At 60.2% G+C, this 21,053-nt stretch overlaps 1 protein-coding gene across 1 annotated transcript in view; it reads right to left on the bottom strand.

Moving 5' to 3' along the window:
- Nucleotides 1-291: 291 nt before the first annotated feature.
- The window catches only part of LRP5 (LDL receptor related protein 5), a 98,021-nt gene continuing 77,259 nt past the window's right edge, over nucleotides 292-21,053 (bottom strand). Inside the window, exons 14-23 of the mRNA XM_059149824.1 lie at nucleotides 19,463-19,671; nucleotides 18,122-18,312; nucleotides 17,419-17,628; nucleotides 15,122-15,247; nucleotides 11,989-12,225; nucleotides 9,529-9,639; nucleotides 7,535-7,771; nucleotides 7,180-7,319; nucleotides 2,504-2,601; nucleotides 292-767 (exon numbers count right to left, since the gene is read on the bottom strand). Coding sequence (XP_059005807.1) covers nucleotides 506-767; nucleotides 2,504-2,601; nucleotides 7,180-7,319; nucleotides 7,535-7,771; nucleotides 9,529-9,639; nucleotides 11,989-12,225; nucleotides 15,122-15,247; nucleotides 17,419-17,628; nucleotides 18,122-18,312; nucleotides 19,463-19,671 — 1,821 coding nt within the window. The 3' untranslated portion in view covers nucleotides 292-505. The remainder of the gene's footprint in view (nucleotides 768-2,503; nucleotides 2,602-7,179; nucleotides 7,320-7,534; nucleotides 7,772-9,528; nucleotides 9,640-11,988; nucleotides 12,226-15,121; nucleotides 15,248-17,418; nucleotides 17,629-18,121; nucleotides 18,313-19,462; nucleotides 19,672-21,053) is intronic.

Genomic DNA, 21,053 nt, shown 5'->3' with positions numbered 1-21,053 from the left:
ATAAATAAATAAAATCTTAAAAAAAAATTTTTCAAAAACGATTCCAAATTTCAGCATGGGCAACAGCGGAGCACATAAGAAACAGAGGCCCTTCATGATGGCACAAATCAGGTCTCCTGCCTGCACGCCTCCACCCCGGGGTTCTGCCTACCTTGTGGGGGCCTGATAGAGACACGGTGCTCAGGAGGATGAGTGCACAACTCTGACAGCTGTCCAGGGGAGGGCGGAGGCTGAGATCGCCTCTGTGAGGACACTCGATTCAAAAACACACAAGGCACAAAAGAATGGCAGTGACGTTTTAAAAAAATTAAGTTTATAAATATTTTCTCCACTGTACAAAGTCCCCAGCCCTACCACCCCCATCACTGTTCACATTCCTCGTGTTTTTAAAATCCCCACTATATTTATTTTTTTAAATCATAAAATATATTTTTTTCTTTGTTCATATTTAAAACTATTTACAAGGGGGCAGAGAGGCCGGGGGGGGGGGGGGGGCTCGCGGAGGTCAGGAGGAGTCTGTGCAGGGGGACGGAGGGGGCGGGAAGAGGTGGAAGTAGCTCCTCTCGGTGGCGGGCGAAGGGGGGCAGCTGTCCTCCGCCGACAGGTACTGGCTGTGGGGCGTGGGCGGCGGCGGGTAGGGGTCTGAGTCCGAGTTCAAGTCCAGGTAGTACTTGCTGGCCTTCCAGCGGCTGGCGCTGTAGTCGCTGTCACAGACGTCCGTGCTGCAGGGCGTCGTCGGGGGGGCCATGCCTCGGATAATGTAGGGCCTAAAGGGGACACAGCGGAGTGGGCTCAGGGAAGAGACACGGGGGCCCCTCCTTTGGGTGTGGTCTCTCTGAGCCAGAGTCCCCACCTCTGAAGTGGGCGGGCCTGCACCGAGTGTTGTGGGGGAGGCCCTGGTAAGGACTGTCCCCCTGGGCCAAGGTTGCCTTTATGGAGAAGGGCTTCCAGAGCCTGCCTGGTGGGCCTTGGTTGAGTTAACTCCTCTGGGCTTCAGTTTCACCTTCGTGAAATACGAGTGAAACAGTACCTGGTTCCAAAGGGGCTTGTGAAGGGTCAATGAGATTCTGCATGCAAAGTGCATGGAAAGTGCTAGAAACAGTGCTGGACACCAGGGAGTGCTTGACAACCGTTCCCCATTATAGCATTCCTATAAATATCAGAGACCACTGGGCCTGCAAGGGGCCCCCGTTGAGTTAAGGCACCCTGACCCAGGAGGTGGCTCCCAGACATCTCCTGCACCCTCAGGTTCTAGGTGGGGCAGCTGCAGGGCCCGAGCTGGGGATGGGGACTGGGGTGTGTTTCAGAGCCCCAGGGGGCTCATGAGGGCAAGAAGGTGCAGCCAGCACCTCGGGGCCTGCGCAGGACATGTGGTTCCGAGAAGGTGCAGCGGGAGGACCCTGGAGGGGCCGGAAGGGACACTGACAGGCAGGGGCGGGGAAGAAGTGGCACAAAAATCAATGTAAGGAATAAAGCCGGGGGTGGGCCAGGGACTGAGGGGTCTGGCGAGTGTGTATGTGGCAGCCTGGGGACACACGAGGGCATTGAGGCACTGGGGGGGGGGGGATGGAACCACTGCAGGTCCCCAACTCGGGCAATGACCCAGTAACAAGGGGCCCCACTCCTCTTCGGGCCCCAGAGTTCCTGAAACGGCCACCAGATGGCAGGCAAAGCCGCGCTCTGGGTCCCCGCACCAGCCTCTCCAGCGGGGAGGAGGAGGGGGAGAGGGGGGAGAGGGGAGAAGGGGGGGAGGGGTCTCCACTCCCAAGCCTCTGCCTCCACCTGCCCCTTCAGGTAGCTCCTGTGGGGTGAGGGGTCCAGGACACCCGTGCAGAAGGCCACCTCAGGCACGCAGGCCAGCAGCACAACCCAGATCCCTCTTCTCAGCGTTATCAAGTGTCCCCCCAACCCAGGGAGGTGGGGAATGCAACCCCAGCTGGACAACCTGGGGGGCGAGCCGACCTGCGGGGTTCCGGGCAGTGGGTCGCAAGAGAGGATCGTCCCGCTGAGGGCCCGCAGTGGTAGGGGCCACGACAGTAGTTACGTGACTTGGATCTGATCCTTCGGGGACAGTGGCAGCAGGAGGTGGCCCTGCAGCTGGCTTCGGACACAGGCAAACCTTCGCCCCTGGGTACTGGCCTCCACGGGTAGTGGGGGCCCGGCCAGGTCACAGTGGGAAGTCCCTGGTGGCATCATTCAAGGCCTCACCTATCTGGGCGTGTCCCCACTGAACAGAATACCCCCAGAGCTACTTCTGGATTCCAGAGCCTGGTCCAAACATGGGATTTGGTTGGTTTCTGGAACTCCACAGGCAAGCCCAGTTCACTCCGTGGGGAGGCAAGCCAGGGATGGTCTGAGGGCCCAGGAGAGCCCACTAGCACCCTGGACCTCTCTGCCAGGTTTTTTCACCCAGGAAATGGGGACAAGGGCCCTCCTGTGTCCTTGGCTTGTCGGGAGGCCCAGCCGACCAGTGGGGTGCAGGGTGGCGGCAGGGACCTCGTACCTGTAGGGTCTTGCGGTGGTGGGAATGTTTGAAGAGTAGAACATGTCCACGTTGTACAAAGAGGGGTCCGTGGCGGGGGACGGTGGCGGGTTCAGGATCTGAGAAGAGCCAGGCAAGGGTTACGGGCTTCTGGTGGTGCCCCCCTCCCCCCAGCGGGTCTGCACGGGGCCTACTTGGCATGAGCCTCACGCTATGGGGAATCAGCAGCTGTCCCCTCAGCCCTGAAGGCCGTCACAGCAGTGCCTGTGGCCCAAATACCGCCTGAAGACCCCATGACCCCAGGCCCACGCCCAGCCACAGATGTCCCCGCAGGCCCTGGGGTGTCCCCCGGTGCCAGCAGGTGCCTCGCGAGGCTCCTCTGGGACTTCTCCCACTCCCCTTTTGGACTCTGACTTCCCCACCTCTCTCCACATGGTGCGAAGACGAATTCCTACAAGAACTTCCTTATTCCTATCGCCGAGGTGGCTCCGATTTCCGGCTGAAACCCTGACCCGGTACAGGGGTCGCCCTGCTGAGGGACGGGCCCTGGCCCCACACGGCCCCACCACGCAAATCAGGGAAAGGTGCCCCTTTCTTGGGATGTATTGCCCCAAACTGTGATGATGAACACGATGTACCCTCCAGAGCCGGGCAGCCCATGACTGGCCCCACAGAGGGACAGAGGGACCTGAGGCCCCCGGTGACACACACCATCTGTGTCTTCCCCAGCAGCCGCCACCGGTAACACCCCACCCATCACACGGCCCTTCTGAGCACACAGGCTTTTATGGGGTCACAGCCAGACCCGGCTTCTGGGGCTCCCACAGCTGAATGGGAACATGGCTGTCACCACGTGTCCTGAAGGACTGGAGGGCAGCAGAAAGGCCTTTCCCGACAGGCAGATGGGTATGGGCCCTGATCAACCACTTCCCAGCTGCGGTGTGGCCCCTGGTGACATGTGGTAACCCGTAAGAAGTGCCCTTTGTGGGACGCCTGGGTGGCTCAGTTGGTTAAGCATCTGCCTTTGCCTCGGATCATGATCCCAGGGTTCTGGGATCGAGTCCCACGTCAGGTTCCTTGCTCGGCAGGGAGCCTAATTCTCCATCTGCCTGACGCTCCCCCTGCGTGTGCTCTATCTCACTCTTTGACTAAAAAAAAAAAAAAAAAGTGTCCTTTGGGGAGTAGCAAGAGCCCCCCCACTCCTTATTCTGGGGGAAGGTCCTCCCTGGGCCAAAGAGCCAGCCTGGGGATTCCTCAGGATTTGTCCCCAGAGTTGGGAGCACACGATACTGAGGGGATGTCATTCAGAGGGGGGAGCAGGCACCCGGCAGGGAAGCCCAGCAGAAAGGGTCTCCTAGATCCGCCCCTGCCCCCTGCGCCCTTGGGGTTCTGCTTCCTCTTCTGCCCATGAATCTGACTGGATCTGGTTTCCCCTCCCCTCCCGGGCAGAGGTGAGCTTTGGGATTCTGCCCACCTCCCTTCCTCTGCGGGAGGTGGGGTGGGGTTGGGGGTGGTGCTGCCTCCCTCAGCACTGTCCTGGGGGCTCTTCCCAAGTTCCAGGGGCGGCCCCTCTGCCACGCGGGCTCAGGAGAGCGCCCCCTTCTGGTCGGGCCGACGGAGCGCACAGAGCGGCACAGAGTGGTTCTGGGGAGCGGCAGACCAGCGGCTGAAGCCAGCTCTGAGCGGCTATCCTTGGCTTCATATGCTGTCGTGTGGGTTCCAGAGGACACGTGTGAACCTACTCTGTGATCCTGGAACGGCACACCCATGTCCCCGCACGCCAGTCCGAGCCCACAGAACACACCCCACCAAGAGTGAGCTGTCCTGCTGGCGGCGGCCTTGGTGTGATTCTGATGTGTCCATGCGGGTTTGCCCGTTAGTATGTCACTCTGGCGCAGGACGGTGACAACGAGGGAAGCCGTCCCCGTGGGGGGCAGGAGGCATGTGGGGAATTTCTGCACCTTCCTCTGCATTTGGCTATGAACCTAAACTGCCCTTAAGAAACAGCATTTTTTTTTTTTTTTAATCAGAGAGAGAGAGCACACAAGCAGGGGGAGCAGCGGGCCCAGGGAGAAGCAGGCCCCCCGCAGAGCTGGAAGACCAACGTGGGACGGGATCCCAGGACCTTAGGATCATGATCTGAACCGAAGGCAGCCGCCCAACCGGCTGAGCCACCTGGGCGTCCCAAGGAAGAGTCTTAAAAACAAAAAAAGCGCATTTGTAAAACTGGCAAAATCTGAACAGAGCCAAAAATATCCTATCAGGAGCACCTGGGTGGCTCAGTGGGTTAAAGCCTCTGCTTTCAGATTGGGTCATGACCCCAGGGTCCTGGGATCGAGCCCCGCATCAGGCACTCTGCTCAGTGGGGAGCCTGCTTCCTCTTCTCTCTCTGCCTACTTGTGATCTCTGTCAAATAAATAAATTTAAAAAAATCTTTAAAAAATATATATCCTGGGACGCCTGGGTGGCTCAGTTGGTTAAGCAGCTGCCTTCGGCTCAGGTCATGATCCCAGCGTCCTGGGATCGAGTCCCACATCGGGCTCCTTGCTCCACAGGGAGCCTGCTTCTCCCTCTAACTCTGCCTTCCACTCTGTCTTCCTATGCTCACTCTCGCTCGCTGTCTCTCTGACAAATAAATAAATAAAATCTTTAAAAAAAAAAAAAAAAATATATATATATATATCCTATCAGTGCCCTACCACTTATGTTGTGCTACTGCCCTAGACTGAATACTTGTGTCCCCCCCAGAGTCCTGTGCTGAATCCTAACCCCCAATGCGAGGGCATCAGGAGGCGGGCCCGGATAACAGACCCCGTGTGTCCCGTCAGGAGGATGAGGCCGCCTTCTGTGAACCAGGAACGGGGCCCCCATAAGACCCCAAATCTGTCAGCGCCTTGATCTTGGACTTCGCAACCTCCCAAACTGTGAAAACCAGCTGTAAAGCAACCCCCCCCCCCCCACCACCATCCGTGATAACTTTGTCAGAGCGACCCAGGAGGACCAAGACGCTGGTGATGTGGCAGGTTGCTTTTGAGGGGATCTGGGCGAAGCGTACGTGAGCTCTCTCTATGTTTGTGACAACCTGTGTGAGTTGACAATGATCTCAAAATACAAAGTAAAAATAGTTACTCTCTCGGCTGGGAAAAGAAAGACCGGCCGCCAGCGTACTTGCTGTGTACAGATGCCCCGGAAGGACATTCGAGACACTTGCCATAGGATGTGGCTCTGGGGGGCAGGGTTCTTGCTCGGGGTGAGGGGGTGATCGACCCTCTTTCTGCTGTGCATTCTGTTGTACCTTTTGAATTTTGTACCACGAGCCTCTATTACTGATGTGAAAGAATGCAGTTAATTTGAAAACAGCTGGCTTCACAGGGGTTTCTTTCTGGCAAGACGGAAATGTTCTAGAATGGCGGCGACGGTCGCACACACCTGTGACTGTACTAACCACTGCTGAATTCCATCCCTTAAGTGGGTGAACTGTATGGAACGCTAAGCTGCTTATTACCAGCTGGGCTGGTAATAGTATCATCTCTTGCTGCTAATAAGAATCCCCCTGCCCCGCCTCAGCTCCCAGCGGAGCCAGGGGACAGGGAAGCCAGGACACCAAACCTCCTGGGGTCTGCATGGGCAGGCACAGGGGGTGGTCCCGGGGTGAGCTCGTATTTCTAGCGGGTCCCTTGGCGCACTGAGAGTCATGGGATGGGGGCAGCAGAGAGGATCAGAAGGGTGGTGGGGAGTATTCTAAACTCCAGGCTTGCGGCAAAGAGCCAGAGCTGCCCCTAGACACAGCCCCGGCCGACGCCACAAGGTAGAAACACCTAGCACGGGCGGGTGGGGCTCCCTGGAGCCTCCTCCAGAGAAAGCTCAGAGACAGTGTGCAGCTCAGAAGAGCATTCTGTTGCAGGAAGTTGGGTTTTTAAGGATTAAAAAGTGTAGAACAGGGTAACACCAGATTGTCTGTGATTGTCTACACAGATTGAGCTCGTGCGTCGAGCTCACCCAGGTCCCTGGGGCGGTGCTCTTGGAAGAGTCCCCCCCGGCCCCCTTCCCAGCCAGCCTCGGGAGAGGTCCCCTGGTAGGAATCTTCAGTGTTCTGCCCTCTGTACGGTCATTTCTCTGTAGTGTGTGGCTTGGCGAGGACCCGGCCCTCAGCCCATGCGGCCTCCACAGACCGTTTCTGCCACAAAAGTCGCCTGTGAGTGCCAGGCCTTTGGAAAACAATCCAGCTGTTTTCTGGGACCCAGCAGGGCCTTGGGAGGGAACATAGGGTGCTCTCAGCAGGGGCGCTAAGGAGAGGGTCGCACAGGCACCGTTGGGAGCACCCCGTCCAGACTGGCCCTACAGGAGGCGGTCATAGACGGGCGGGCCTATGAGGAGCAAAGCTGGTCACAAGGACACTGAAATGTCCAGCAGCAACGCTAGGAGGTGGGGTGATGGGGAGACTCTGCCCTGGCTCTCCGGGGAGGGGAGGGTTTCCAGGTGAGCCACAGTGAATGAGGGTACCCCTCCTAAGCAGAAAACGCCCCGAGAAAACGGCGAGATGCATGCAGGGAAGAAGGCAAACCGCCCGCTCTTCTCCGTGCCGGCAGGACAGCTAATAGTTCAGGGAATCCTGAGGTCACACCAAGTATCCCCCGGCCAGCCACAGATGGTGGAGGGTCCCCGGACGGGCAGGCCTGCCCCCACCCCCCACTCACCGGCGGGTACAGAGTGGCCTTGGTGCTAGACGAGCTGCTGGACGAGGCCCCGGTGACGTGGTTCCGGTCATAGAGGGGCACTCCACCCCGGCCCCCCATCAGGCTCACGGAGCTCATCATGGACTTGCCACATGAGATGCCTGCCACGGGGAGGGGGACGAGAGTCAGGGGCCAGCCCCCCGCCAAGACATAGCACATGCTCCTTGGCTCCTGCTGCCCCCTACATGCAGGTTTGGGTGGGTGAGCCCTGTCCTGTCCCTGCCCCCGATGGCCCCTCTGCTCACACCCCCGGTGTAAGTCTCAGTCACTCGCCCCACCTCTGCCCAGGGCCTTGCACACAGCGCCAACATCTTACCTGTGAAGGGACCATGCTGGGAGCTGCCGGGGGCTATGAAATTGAGGGGAACGTGGGGGGTCCCACTGACGTACTCATGCGGGAAGGGCCCACTGGCCCCGGCGTAGCGCTGGCACAGCACACGCTGGCACACGAAGTAGACCCCGCCCATGACAAACAGGGACAGGATGATGCCGATGACAGGCCCGATGGCGCTGCTATGGGCCGGGCTGTCGTCGGACGGTGGCTTGGTGATCTCTGCGGGAGAATGGACAGGGAGAGATGGCGGTGTTGTGCGAAGGCACAGGCTCCCCTGTGGGGGTGGACCCTGCGGGGCCCAGAGGGGCTGGTTCAGGCCCAGCACCCGTGGGTGGTGGTGGGGGGGAGAGGGAGATGCCAGGCTGCTGGGGTGCCGCTGACACACTGCCCCCCGCCAACCCTGTCTGCCCGGAACACCCTCCTCCCTCCTCCTCACCCGCCCCCTTACCCCCTCATCCCCCGTCCCCTCCTGGCTGGCTGAGCTTTACCTACTTCCCAACAACCCCTCAAAAGCGACTCCCCGACGGCAGCCTTGGATTCAGCCCCGGATCTCGGGGCTCCCTGAGTCACGGCCCCCAGACAGCTGGGCCTGGAGGCACCTGGAGCCGGGCACTGGAGCCCGATTCAGGTGGGGGGCAGGTAGGCAGCTCCCGGGGCTGCAAGCATGTCTAGCAGGGGACGTCACCCACGGGCAGGGGCCGGCTGGACTGACGGCGCACCCAGGCCAGGAGGCCTGCCCTATGCCCCACGCACCTGCCCGCGCAGAGGCCCAACGTGAGGGCAGCATGAAGGGCACCATGAGACAGAGCCTGGGCCTGGGGGTTCCGCCAAACCTGCAAAGCCGGAGCCCACTCAGGGCTGCAAGGAGCCCAGGAGTCCTTCTGGGGGCCCCACCAGTGCGAGGGCCAGGTGCGGGGACTCCCTCGGGCTGGCTCCCCGGTCAAAGCCTTGGGGGATGGGGAGGGAGCCCCAAGGCTCGAAACTCAACTTTCACAAAAGGACAGTGGGTTTCCCATCAGGCTGGCCCGAGGAGCTCAAGGGCTTTCCACTATGTCTCCTCCTGTCTACCAAAACCCAGGGGGAAGGAGGAACATGCTGGCTCGGGGTGACAGCACCAGACTACAGATAAATGTCACCCCTGACACCGGAAACACCGTCAGACTGGCACCGGCCCAGCAAAGGGGCGGAGGCTCAGACCCCGGGGGGCAGCCATCTCTGTCCTCTGGCCCCAGGTTACTACTCACTTGCTTGAGATGGTAACTGAGGTGCCTCACCTGGCTTCGCATGAAGGTACAAAACTGTTTGGGCCCCCCCCTTCCCCACTCACAAGACCTCTCTCAGCCCAGGTACCTCGACAGTAAACGGAGAGCCCACGGTCCCCAAACACATGTGTACATTCCCACTTCCTATCTGGGGCTCTAGCTCCCTTCCTGTCTGAAATGAAGACAGACTTTTGAGAGCCACCACCTCCAGGAAGCCTTCCCTGACTGCCCTGGCCTCATGTCCTGTGGCCCCCATCTCTGACTATACAGGCCGCGTCACTCAAGAGGCACAGAGCACGTGTGTGCATGTGGACGTGCACGTCCTCATCCGGAGAACAGGCTGACAGGGAAAGGACCACCCCGACCCCATCAGAGCAGTCTCACTGCCCAACAGATGCCCCGGTGTGAGGTCCTAGAGGGCAGAAGCATGTCCCCTCAGGCACAGTCAGCTGCAGCCCCCCCCATCTACCCCACAGGGGGCCTGTCACTGTCACAGCCAGAAACACCCCAGGGCCAAACCCCCCCGCCCTAGCTCAGCCTCACCACTGCCTCTCCTTCCCAGAAGGCTTCCCTGCCAGCCTCCCTCCCCTACCCCCGGCCTCCAAGGCCGAGTACTCCCAACCTTCTAGCCTCTTGGTTCAGCCCCCAGCCTATTTCCTCCCTCTCGGACCCCGCACTCGTGCAGGGCGACCCTTCCGTGGGAAGCTGGCTCACCGCACATGAGCTCATCGGAGCCGTCGATGCAGTCGGGGAAGGAGTCGCACTGCTGCTTGATCAGGACGCACTGGCCGCTGGCGCAGCGGAACTGGTTGGGCAGGCAGATGGCTGCAAGGGGGAGTCGCGCGTTCAGAGGGGACATGGGCCGTGATGCGGCCAGGTGCGCTACGTGGAGAGCCAAAAGCCAGTGCTCCCCGCCACAAAGACCCAGCAAGAAGGCCAGGTTCCAGATGCAGAGCAGACCAACGGGACCCTTTCTAGGATGGGGTCAGGGAGCGGTCACAGCAAACCTGGTCTCTACCCTCCCCACGATGTCCCCCGGTTCCAAGGCCTGTGTGATGCTGGGGTAGGGCTGAGAGACCTCAGTGACCCCTGGGAGGTATTTATCAGGCTCCTACCACAGGTCAGGCCCAGACAGGGCCAGGACTAACACCCTCCGCCCCAGGGCTCGCCTGCGTGATGGGGAGGCAAGAGCCAACAGGAGGAATGACCTAGAATGGGTGGGGCAGGGGACAGGTGCTTTCCCAGCCGAGTTCCCAGGGCAGAGGAGCAGGAAGGTGGAGCAGATCTCAGCCAGGAAGGCCAAGGCAGCTCACAGCCTCCTGGACCAGGAGGAAGAATTCTGCCTGTGTACTGCCTGCTGTCTCTCTCCCTCCGTGCCCCAGAAAGCAGACCGGGGAGGAGCCACCACTCTCCAAGGAAGACACTGCGGGGGAGAGTGGTGAGCTCATTGGAGCCATGGATGCCGTCGGGGAAGGAGTGGGGGGGGGCTGCTCAGCCATCGCCCTCCCCAGAGTCTGCTATTTAATCTCCCCACTGGCCCTGCCCCGAGGGCCCCTCCTTGGGAACCAGAGATGAGGGGACCCTGTCCTTGCAGCGGGTGGGACAATCTGCTGGCAACAAAGCTGGGAGGGGGCTTCTGAAAGACAAGGGAAAGCCCAGAGCCCGAACAGGGCTCACTGTCAGGGCTGAACTTTGCACCAGGATCAACATTCACGGGGAAAGAAGCAGGGCATGGCTCCTGCCATCCTCGGAGACTGTCACCAAAACACTTGCGCTAGGGCAAGGGTGTACAGTGGCACTCCGCAAACTCTCCCGTAAGGCGCCAGGTAATAGGTGTTCAAGCTTTGAGGGCTGCAGGTCTCTGTCCTAAGGACGGAACTCTGCTGTTTCATGGCAAGATCAGTATGTAAATGTACATGCATATGTATGTGAACGTATGTAAATGTACATGCATATGTATGATGAACATATGTAAATAGACAACGTGTACACAAAGGAACTTGGCAGGTCAGGATGTGGGGCATCTGGGGATCTGGCACTCGCTCAGGTGGCAGTCGGGGTCTGGCGCTGGGGCTGAGTCTGCCAATCCGTAGTCTGCCACCGCCCTCAAATTCTCAAAGGGTCCCTAAGCAGGCAAGACTCCCGCCTGCAGCTTTCTATAGAAGCAGCTGAGGAAGCAGCACCCCACCCTTAGGCCCTCATCTCCCACAGGATGGCTGCTCATCATGCCGGGGACAGTGGACGGTGACCAATGAGCACGTGAGTTATCTAAGAACACACCTGGGCGCCTGGGTGGCTCAGTGGGTTAAGCCGCTGCCTTCGGCTCAGGTCATGATCTCAGAGTCCTGGGATCGGGGCCCGCATTGGGCTCTCGGCTCAGCAGGGAGCCTGCTTCCCTCTCTCTCTCTGCCTTCCTCTCTGTCTAAGAACACACCTGCCAGCTGTGGGGGAGACAGTGCAGCCCCCCCCCCCAAGCTCAGTCATGGGGCCATGGTGCTGACGGTGTGCAGCAGTAAACTACGGGAAACTCAGAGGAGGCACACAGATGGGATCCTGCTGGTCAGAGTGGACTGGGGGTGACTAAAGAAACCTTTGTCCCTTGGGCTCAGTGGGGTGCTAGAACCAGCCAGGCGCCAGCGTTACCCCGTACACCTCTCCGTGGAAGACAGCAATGCCTGCAGGCCCGGGATTGATCAGAGCGCGCACCACGGAAGTCCCCCTGACTCCAGGATCTGCCTTGGGCTCTGGCGAAACTCGACCCAGTGAGGGAAGGCTCTTTCAGTGTGTCTTCAAGCCAAATCGCCTGACCGGACGGGGCGGGGTGGATGACATGGTTTTCCTCAGTGGGCCTAAAAGTAACCTTTTCCTCTCCTAAACCGAGGAGCGCCTGGCAATTTGACCCTGGCAAAGGTTCTATGGCAAACCTGCTCTTACGTGGCCAGACTGAGCCCGAGCTCTAGGAGGCATCTGGGGAGGGGCAGGGGTCCGGGGAGGTGGGGAAGGGCCAGGGCCGGCATGGGAGGGGGTGGGCAGAGGTGGGCACAGGTTCTGGGAGGTTCTGGGAGGATCTGGGAGGGGGCGAGGGCGGGGCCGGGAGGGGGCGGAGCCGGGAGGGGTAGGACCAGAGGCGGGGCCGGGAGGGGGCGGGGCCAGCAGGGAGCCCTCCGGCCTCACCATCGCAGTCAGCCTCGTCGGAGCGGTCCTGGCAGTCGGCTTCACCGTCGCATCGCAGGCGCAGGTCCACGCACTGGCCCCGCGCACAGGGGAACTGGGCGGCTGAGCACACAGGGCAGCCCTCCTCGTCGCTCTGGTCGTCACACTCGGGGAAGCCGTCGCAGCGCCAGGCCCCAGGGATGCAGTCAATCTCCCCAGTGGCACAGGCGAACTGGTCGGGGGAGCAGGTGGGAGGCTCTGCGGGGGAACACGGCGAACACCATCACCCACCGCACCCCACCCCACCCCACCCCCGCCCCGGGCCAGGCGCTGCTGGGTTTCCAAGCGGGAGATAGTTCAGCTCCATCAGGGTGCTGTACGGCCCTGTCTCCAGGGCAGTGTGACCGGTCACAGTCCTGCCTCTAGCCCCAGTGTAAGATGAAGGTGGGGGTCATAAACGTTTGCTGAAGGGAGACACGAATCCCCTTTGTTGCTTTTTGTAACTGTAGGGAAAGGGTGCTGAATGGAAACCTGAGCTTTAAGCAGCAGGTGAACACCAAGGTGAGCAGAAAATGCTCTTAGCTAGAAACTCCACTCTGACCACTGAGAAGCCAGGGCAGACCCACCTTCCTGTGGCTCTCCTCGTCACACGGACCTCAGGCACCGGGCCAGGTCTCTGGGGATGCCCACTGGAGCCCCAACTGGGGCCCTGCCTGGGGTCCCCAGCTGGGCTGTCCGTCTAGTGTGGAGTCTGTACGCATGTCCGCCTGGCCACATACACACACACACAACGCACACAGCCCCCAGGAGATGGGGGGACAGAAAGCAGGTGCTCGGGGCCTGCACCTGTCACAGGTCTGGAGCAGCTGGAGCCGTGGGCTGGGGCTCTGCGGGTGGTCAGCACACCCCCGGATACAGCTGGGGGTGCGGAGCAGGCTAAGGAGAGGCAGGAGAGCGAGGAGGCCATGGGAGGAGGGTGCACGGGGGAGGAGTTAGGCTCCCAGTGTAGGGAGTCCCTCAAAAGTGGGGGACTGGGTGAGCAGGAGACAGGAGCCCTGGGGCCGGGCCACCTCCTCCCGGGTGACCATTCCTCACATCCACCTTCCTCAGCACAGGCCAGGTACCGGCCAGGACGCAGCTGGGGAGCAGGACGGGACAGGCGGGGAGTAGGACAGGGCTGGGGGTGAACCTCGGTGCCCTTCGGCAAATCTGTACAACCAGACGAGCGCCCCAACCTCGCAGAGCCTCCGTTTCCTCATCCCAAAACAGAAGCAGCCACGCTGCGTCCCACGTCCCTCACAGGATGGCAAGGCGAGCGTGGCCGTGTGTGGCTGCCTCTGGATCAGGAAGGGCGCAACCGGCTTTAGTGGCAGCGCCCGAGAAAGCTGAAGCACGTGGCTGGCTGCCCCTTCTGCCGTCCGGCTCCTGCCACCTCGGGAGGCACAAGGGCCCTTGTCACCCCCGAGAACCCCTCTAAGCTCTTATGCTTCTGTGCTCCCCCCAGAGAAGCAGCCAGGCATCCACAAGTCTGAAGGACCAAACCGAGGGCTGGGAGAGGGGCCGAGGGGGCACCTCGTTCAAGTAGAAGCCCAGGGTTGGGCTCCAAGGGACAGCTGAGCACTCTGGGCAGTCCCCTCTTTCCCAGAGCAGCCCGGACATCTGCGGGGGTCAGAGCCACTCAGACCACAAAACCATGTGAGCCCTGAGGCTGGAACGTGGAAAAAAGCCATAAAGAAGCTCAGGAGGGTCAAGGTGGCCCCCATCAGGGACAGACACAAAGTGTCCCCTCTGCTCTAGGCAAAGATCTCTGAGGTTCACAGTGTAAGACAAGGCAGGAGAAAGTTCCAGAAGGACAGGCCCTGGGGTCCTACCCCCTGAGCTCCAGGGGCAAGGCGAGCTGAGAACGGGCATCTTCTGTGTGTAGGACACAGTGTGGGAGCCCTCAGGGGTGAGGATAAGCAGAAAAGGGACGGAATTAAAACCAGCCTGAGTTCTGGGGGCAGGAGAGAGGAAGCCCTGGGATGTGGGCTTCATCGCAGGAAGGGTAACAACGGTCATCTTTCACTGGGACCGCCCAGCGCCCACCACCAAGAGCAAGCTGGCACTCGTGTGGGCCACGTGCTGGGGACCATGCTAAGTGCTCGTTACCGAACACCACACAGCTCCGAGGCAGGTGCTCTCGACCTCTCTTTTCCAGGGAAGAGAAAGCGAGGGCTCAGAGAGGGCAGGTGATCAGGCCAGGACGGCTCAGCTGGGAAGTGGCAGAGCCGGGGTCTGCGCCAGGTGCGCCTGACCCTAAGCTTCCTTACATTCTTGACCACTCCCCGCTCAGCTTTAGGGGAAAAAGAGGGTCCAGGGTGGGAGGAGGGAGAACAGACCAAATTACAAAGAGAAACAGGCAAGCAGAGCTCGCAGGCGGCCTGAACACCACTACCCATCCATTGGCTCTAACGGACTTCCCCCGACACGAGCAGATGACCTGTCCTCCTCAAGCGGACACGGAACACTCACCAAGAAAGACCACATGCTGGGTCATCATATACACCTGAACAAAGCTCGACAGCAGTCAGACAAAGTATGTTCTCTGACCACAGTGGAATTGAAGGAGAAATCTGGGGCTCCTGGGTGGCTCAGCTGGTTAAGCACCCAACTCATGCTTTTGGCTCAGGTCACGATCTCAGAGTCCTGAGATCCAGCCCTGCATCAGGCTCTGCACTCAGGAGGGAGTCTGCTTGAGATTCTTTCTCTCCCTCTCTGTCTCCCCCGACTCGCACTCTCTCTCTCTCAAATAAAACTAAACAGATCTTTAAACTAGAAACAAGTCACAGACAGAGAGCTAGGAAATCCCCAGTTATTTTGATATTAAAACAACACACTTCTAAATAACTCAGGAGCCAAAGAGAAGATCTTAGGAGAACTTCTAAAACAACTGAAACTAAAGGAAGAAAATAGAACTTATCAAAATTTGTAGGATGCAGCAAAAGCAGTACTGTGAGGGAAATTCGCAGCCCCAAATGCATACATTGGAAGAGGAGGAACAGTTGGCTCTGGAGGCTGGATGCCACAGTGACTGTGATTTTAAAAGGCTGTGAAGCGGGGACCTGGCAGGCGGGGAACCCAGGGTCCCAGTAGTAACCGTTGAAGTCACACCTACCGCCACAGGTCAGCAGGTTCTGCAGGAGCACAAGGTGGACTGGGCAGGAGCACCGTGGGGTCCCGTCGCCCTTGGCAATGCAGATGTGGGAGCAGCCGCCGTTGTCCCGGGCGCATGGGTGGGCCGCTGTGGAGACACAAAGAGGGAGCGGGTCGGGCTCTGGCTCTCACCTCAGGACTGCAGCCTGGAGGGTGCTGGTAACCAAGGCGAGGCCAGAACTCACAAGAATGGGTGTTCCTGTGGGCTACACATCGCCCCACTTAGTTCCCAGGGCAGCTTACACTGCCAATCTCTCACGGTGTAGCGGATTGGGCAGAGGCCCCCACACACCCACGTCCTAATGCCTAGAATCTGTGAATGGGACTTTATTGGGGAAAAGGGTCTTCACAGATGTAATCAAGTTAAGGATCCGGGGAGATCATTCTGGATTTTGAGGGAGCCATAAATCCAATGACACGTGTCCCTGTAAGAGACTCCAGGGGAGGCAGAGATGCAGACACAGGGGCAAAGTCTGTGCGATGAGAGAGGCGGAGACTGGAGCCCGGGGGACGCGAGGAACACCGGCCACCACCACAGACCAGAAGGGGCAAAGAGCCGTCCCCACCCACAGCCCCCAGAAGGGATGCAGGCCCCACTGCCCCCTTGACCTCAAACATCTGGCCTCCAGCCTGTAGGAGAACACGCTGCCATTGCATTGGGTCACTTGGGGGCGGTTTGGTACGGCAGCCCCAGGAAGCTGACCCACGCGGGGATAAAGGGCATGACAGTGAATGCCCAGGGAACTCACAGGTTTCAGCTGTCACACAAAGGGGGCTGTGTGTGGCACAGAAAACGGGCGTGGCTGTGTGCCAATAAAACTTTATTTACAAAATCCCAGATGGGGCCCAGGGGCCGGAGAGCGCCACCTGTGGTTTAGAGCTGAGCTGCAGAATTTCCAGAGTAAGTAGGTTGGGTGCCCCACATCCCAAATCAACATGGGAGAGCTCACTCAAGGAGCTCCCACTCTCCCCCAAACGAGGAGCCCCTCCGTGTCACCCCAGACATTGCACGTTTGCACTCACAGGGACGCCCCCGTTTCCAGCCTCAGCCCGGTTTGTTAAACCCTCAGGTCCAGGGATCTGCCCTTCAGCATGCTGGGCTTCGTGCCAACACCCGCAGGACTGGACACTCGTGGGCTCAAAGTTCACCATGCTGACCACAGGCCAGCAGTTCTCTAGGCTGTGATGCCCAGGAATCTGTGGCTTGGCTGAGAATGGAAACTCGGGCCCTCGGACCCCCATCCAAAAGGCACCCAAGTGACTTGGAAGCCGCTTACCCGGCAACTTCACTATCCCGGACCCGGACAAGAACCCACCAGGCCAGAAACCAGCCACCCAGCAGTCAACACAGAAGCCACCGTTCAGTTCATCGGGGTGACGTCCCCAGTTCAAGAGAGAAGCTTATCCACTAAGAGCAGGACACCTGAGTCAAGAGGGAGCCAAGGAATTAGCAGGAGTCCCTCCGAGCAGGACAGGAAAGGCAATCCGAGACGGGGACTCCAGGGAAACGTGAGCCAGCGGGAGGGTGAGGGGCCGTGGGGGAGGCGGGGCGGCCCCCAGGGCCCGGAAGATGGGCAGCTTAAAGGTAGCTGGACAGGACAGGGACAGTGACGGCCCTGCTCACCGCTCTGTCCCAGCAGCAAGCATCCAGCCGGCAGCCGTGGTCTAGTTACTGAATACAGACTGGGCAGACAGACAGACACACACACACACACACACACACACACACACAAGCTCCTATACCCATCTCTAGCCATATACGGAGGGGGTGGAGGAACAAGAGGTCCCCAGGGGAGGGGTCCCTCCCTCCCAGCCTTTGGGCACAGCCCGGACTGTTGCAGGTAGAATCCTAAATTCTGCCTCCCAGCCTGCTCGCCTGCACGGTGGCGGTGACGAGCCGTCATGCTTGTGGTCTGGTCACCGAACACGACAAAGGGGCTTCGCAGATGGCAGTAAGGCTACTGATCAGTTAAGTGGGAATTCTTCAAAGGGGGCACTAGTTCAAAGGTGGGTGACTCTCACCACAGGACCCCCGAAAAGCAGAGCAGGTTGTCCAGCTGGTAGTAGAGGGGGTCGGCGTCGGACAGAGGGGCGGCGGATGGAGGGCCCAAGAGCGACCCTGGCCAACGGCGCGTCCCGCAGCCCCTCACCCCGGCCAGTCTCCTACTCGCTCCGAGGGGTCGGTTCAGAGCTCGGCACCGATGCCCACCCTCCCGGCAGGCTCCTGCCCACAACACCCCCCCACCCCCCAACACGTACAGAACTCCTCCAGGCTGATCTCCTCCACGGCGTGGATGCCAGTCAGGTGGGCGACGCGGCCCTGGACCCGCGTCCGCTTGTCGCCGGTGGTCTTCTCCACACGCTCAATCATCTGCTGCTGCCGGTCGATCCAGTAGAGGTGTCTGCCCAGCACGGTCAGGCCTGCCGGCTGCACGATGTTGGCGTCCTCCAGGGTCAGGCGGTTGGCCCCTGCGAGTGGGACAAGGACCGACCCCCAGAGCTCAGTCCAGGCATGGCTCCGAACAGACGGCGGCCAGAAACCCCGGGGGGAGTCGCTGCTCTGGCCCGGGGCAGGGCGCTCATGCAGCTTCCCTGGAAGCAGCCTCGCTTGGAAGATAAGCGCCTCGGGGGTGGCTGTAAGTGCGGTGCCAGAGGCGGAGGGGTCCGACTCCAGGTCCCGCCTGCACTGGGGGACCCTGGGCAGGCCACCCACCCTCTCTGAGACTCCTCTTCTGCCTTAGCAGGTGGGGATCGTTCAGGACCTACGTCTGGAACACTCGGCCAGGACCGTCTGTGGTAGACACCAAGCCCCAACACGAGGCCCACCCGAAACGGAGCCCTGACGAGCGCGGCGGCTGGTACCCCATGACGGATGATGAGGGGGGCGGGCGGGCTGTCCCGGGAAGGTCAGACCTAGGGATTGCTGAGGGACCCAAGCCCCGGGCGGCCCCCGGGCACATACCTGACAGGTCACAGCTCTCGATGCGCTTCAGGTCCGCGTCCACCCAGAAGAGCTTGCCGAGCCTGTTGTCCACCACGAGGGCCACGGGCCGGATGAGGCCCGTGGTGAACAGGACCTCACGCTCGGTGCCATCCAAGGCCGCTCGCTCGATCTTGGCCGCGCGGTCCTGCATGTTGGTGAAGTACAGGTACCTGTGGGGGGTGCGGGGTGCGGGGTGTGGGTGAAGGACGGGGGTCGCGACCCGCCACCTCCGCGGCCAGGATCGAGCACGCCAAGCACCACACAGGCCAGCCCTGGACCTGGCAGGGCTGGCCCCCAAGGCTGTGCAGGACTGAATGGTGTCCCCCAAGAAGTCCTATCTACCCAGAGCTCAGAACGGGACCTTAATTAGAAAATGAGTCTTTGTAGATGCCATTAAGAATCAAGGTGAGGCCACCTGGTCGACACCTGGAGCCCCCCCAACCCCGAAGCTGGAAGAGAGACAAGGAAGGGTCCCCGCAGAGCCTCCTGCGAGGGAAAGCCCAGCTGACTTCAGACTTCTGGCCCCTGGCACGGTGAAAGACCAGCATCTGTTCCTGTAACCCCCTGCTGAAAGTCACTTGCTGTGACGACCTTGAGGACTAGCACGCGCTCTGGCTGAGAAGTCCCTGCCTCTACGGAGGCCAGCCTCAAGGGAGACCCATTAGGTTGCTAGAGAGCCCCCCGAAATAACTAGGCGTGGGTCCCCTGCGCCCTCGTGTGCTGCAGGGGCCGACATCACCACCACCCTCGGATTCCCGGATAGAGACACCGAGGCCCTGAGCTGACATCCCCTGCCTGGGGTCCCACCGACAGCAAGTGATGGGGTCAGGTTTCGACTATGGGTCTGCCCGGCCCACCGGGCAGGGTTCACACGGGTCATCCCCAGGCCTGAGCCCCATCAAGCGGTCCCTCCACAAGTCTGAGCACCACCTGGTGGCAGCCCTGTAGGTACCTGAAGTACCTACCTGCCGCCCACCCGCAGACTTTCACGTGCCTAGCTTTACTCCTGAGCTTTAAGTCACGCAGGTTTCAGTGCCCCCCCACCGCGGTTATTCCCGTTCGGACCCTCCCGAGTCTGCCTGCCCCTTCATGGAAGGAAGAAGCTCCGTGGAGTTGAGAGAGTGAGCTCCCCGTGATGGAACATATGCAAGTGAATGAACAGCCCTCAGCTGGGATGCTCTGGAAGGGATTTTTGTTTTGGGTTCAGATTTGAGGGGGATGGTGTAAAATCTAGGAACCAAAACTTCTACCCTCCCCATGTCTCCCCGCTGGGATGCAGAACCCCACACTGCGGTGCCCGCCCGCCCCTCGGCCTCGCACCCCCGCTCGGCGTTGACGACGATGGCCCGCGGCTTGTCGCGGTCCCCACGGAGCACCACACCCATGGCGTCTCCATTCAGCCGGTGGACGTTGATGGTGTTGGTGGCCTCACACGTCCAGAAGAGCATCCGGCTGTAGACGTCGATGCTGAGGTCGTGGGGCTGCCTGTCCGGGTTCTGGCTCGGGCTCGGCGAGGTCAAAACGAAGGGCTGTAACAAGGGAGAGACGAGCCTTGGCTACGGACATCACCGGAAGGCGGAGGCCTCGGTGCCTGCGTGCAGACTGCAAAGTGGGACTCCAACCCAATCTGGGGTCCCCTCTTGTTGGGTCAGTGCGCACCGCACGCCGACTTGAGCGGGAAACTGAGCAAGCAGCAGCTCGCGGCCGGGCTCTCGGCCAGTAGCTCGGGTCTCCAGCCCATCCACCCACAAATTCGCAGTGGGCCGTCAGCTCCCAGGCCCTCTGCGTCCTGTTCCTGCCCCACAGAAGGGCCGCCTGGTGGCTCCACAATGAGCCTAGGCTCACAGCTGCCTTCTCGAAACATCTGCTCTCTCTTTGCTTTAGTGTCTTGGACTCGTGCTTTAGGAAGGAGACTTTCCAACCTTGTTATTTTTTTCAAATTTAGGGCACCAGGACGACAGGTGCATAGAACAGAAGTCTAGCCCTCGCAGCCCTCTTCCCTAAGGGGAGCCCGGCAGTGTGGCCACCCTGCACCTCTGCCCCGGGAGGCCCTCTGCGGAGCTCTGCCTGACTCTGCCCACGGCATCTCAGGGTCGAGCCCTGGCTTACAGAGCTACCGGCAGAGAACGCTGTTTCACGAAATGCTGCGGGAGGAGGGGAGAGCCCAACGTCACCCTTACCTCCCTTACGGCCCAAAGCCTGACTCCTGGGGGATCTGGGCCCCCTGGGTTACCCAGAAAGACCAAGTTCGGGTTCTCAGGTGATATAACCTGGGGCCAAGTGGGCTTCCCAGAGCTACCACCAACGGTTTGGATGAAAAGTCACTTCCTCTGAGAGGGCATCATTAGCACGATGCTCGGCTAAGAGGTCATTGTAAACTTTGCCATCTCCTGCTAGCAGTCAGCACGAAGTCTCCGGGTGCAAGATGGGGCCTGCGGCAGAAAGGAAGCCCCTTCCCCACACCCAGCCTCTGGAACCCAGCTAGAAAGGAACACCCCCCCCCCCCCCACAGCAGCACCTGGTCCAGAAACACTGGGCAGCTAGAAGTGTGTGACACATCTGAATGCAAAGCACCACTTTAAAGGACTGTGTCTCCACAGGTACCAACATCTACATCCCCAAGAGCTGGGGGCTCCGGGAGCCAAGCCTCAGCTCCAACTGGCCACATTCCTTTCCTCAAACCCATAGACTCTGGCCAAAGACCAGAGCCCAGAGCACCTGCCAGGCTGGGAGTGCAGCACGATTCCAGTCGGCCCCAGTAGGAATCAGGTTCCCCAGGGAGGGTGGATCTTTGAGGCCGGGTGTAAAACCAGCCGTTGGGGCACGAGTTCTGGGAACAACCAGCTGCGAAATGCGTGGGGCAGCCACACCTCTCCTCTGGCCGACGGGCGGTAACGACCAGCCCGTTAGA

The sequence above is a fragment of the Mustela lutreola genome, chromosome 1 (genome assembly GCF_030435805.1).
Source record: "Mustela lutreola isolate mMusLut2 chromosome 1, mMusLut2.pri, whole genome shotgun sequence".
Taxonomy (NCBI): Eukaryota; Metazoa; Chordata; class Mammalia; order Carnivora; family Mustelidae; genus Mustela; species Mustela lutreola.
Note: the sequence above shows the minus strand (reverse complement) of the source record. Positions and strands in the feature narration are given on the sequence as shown.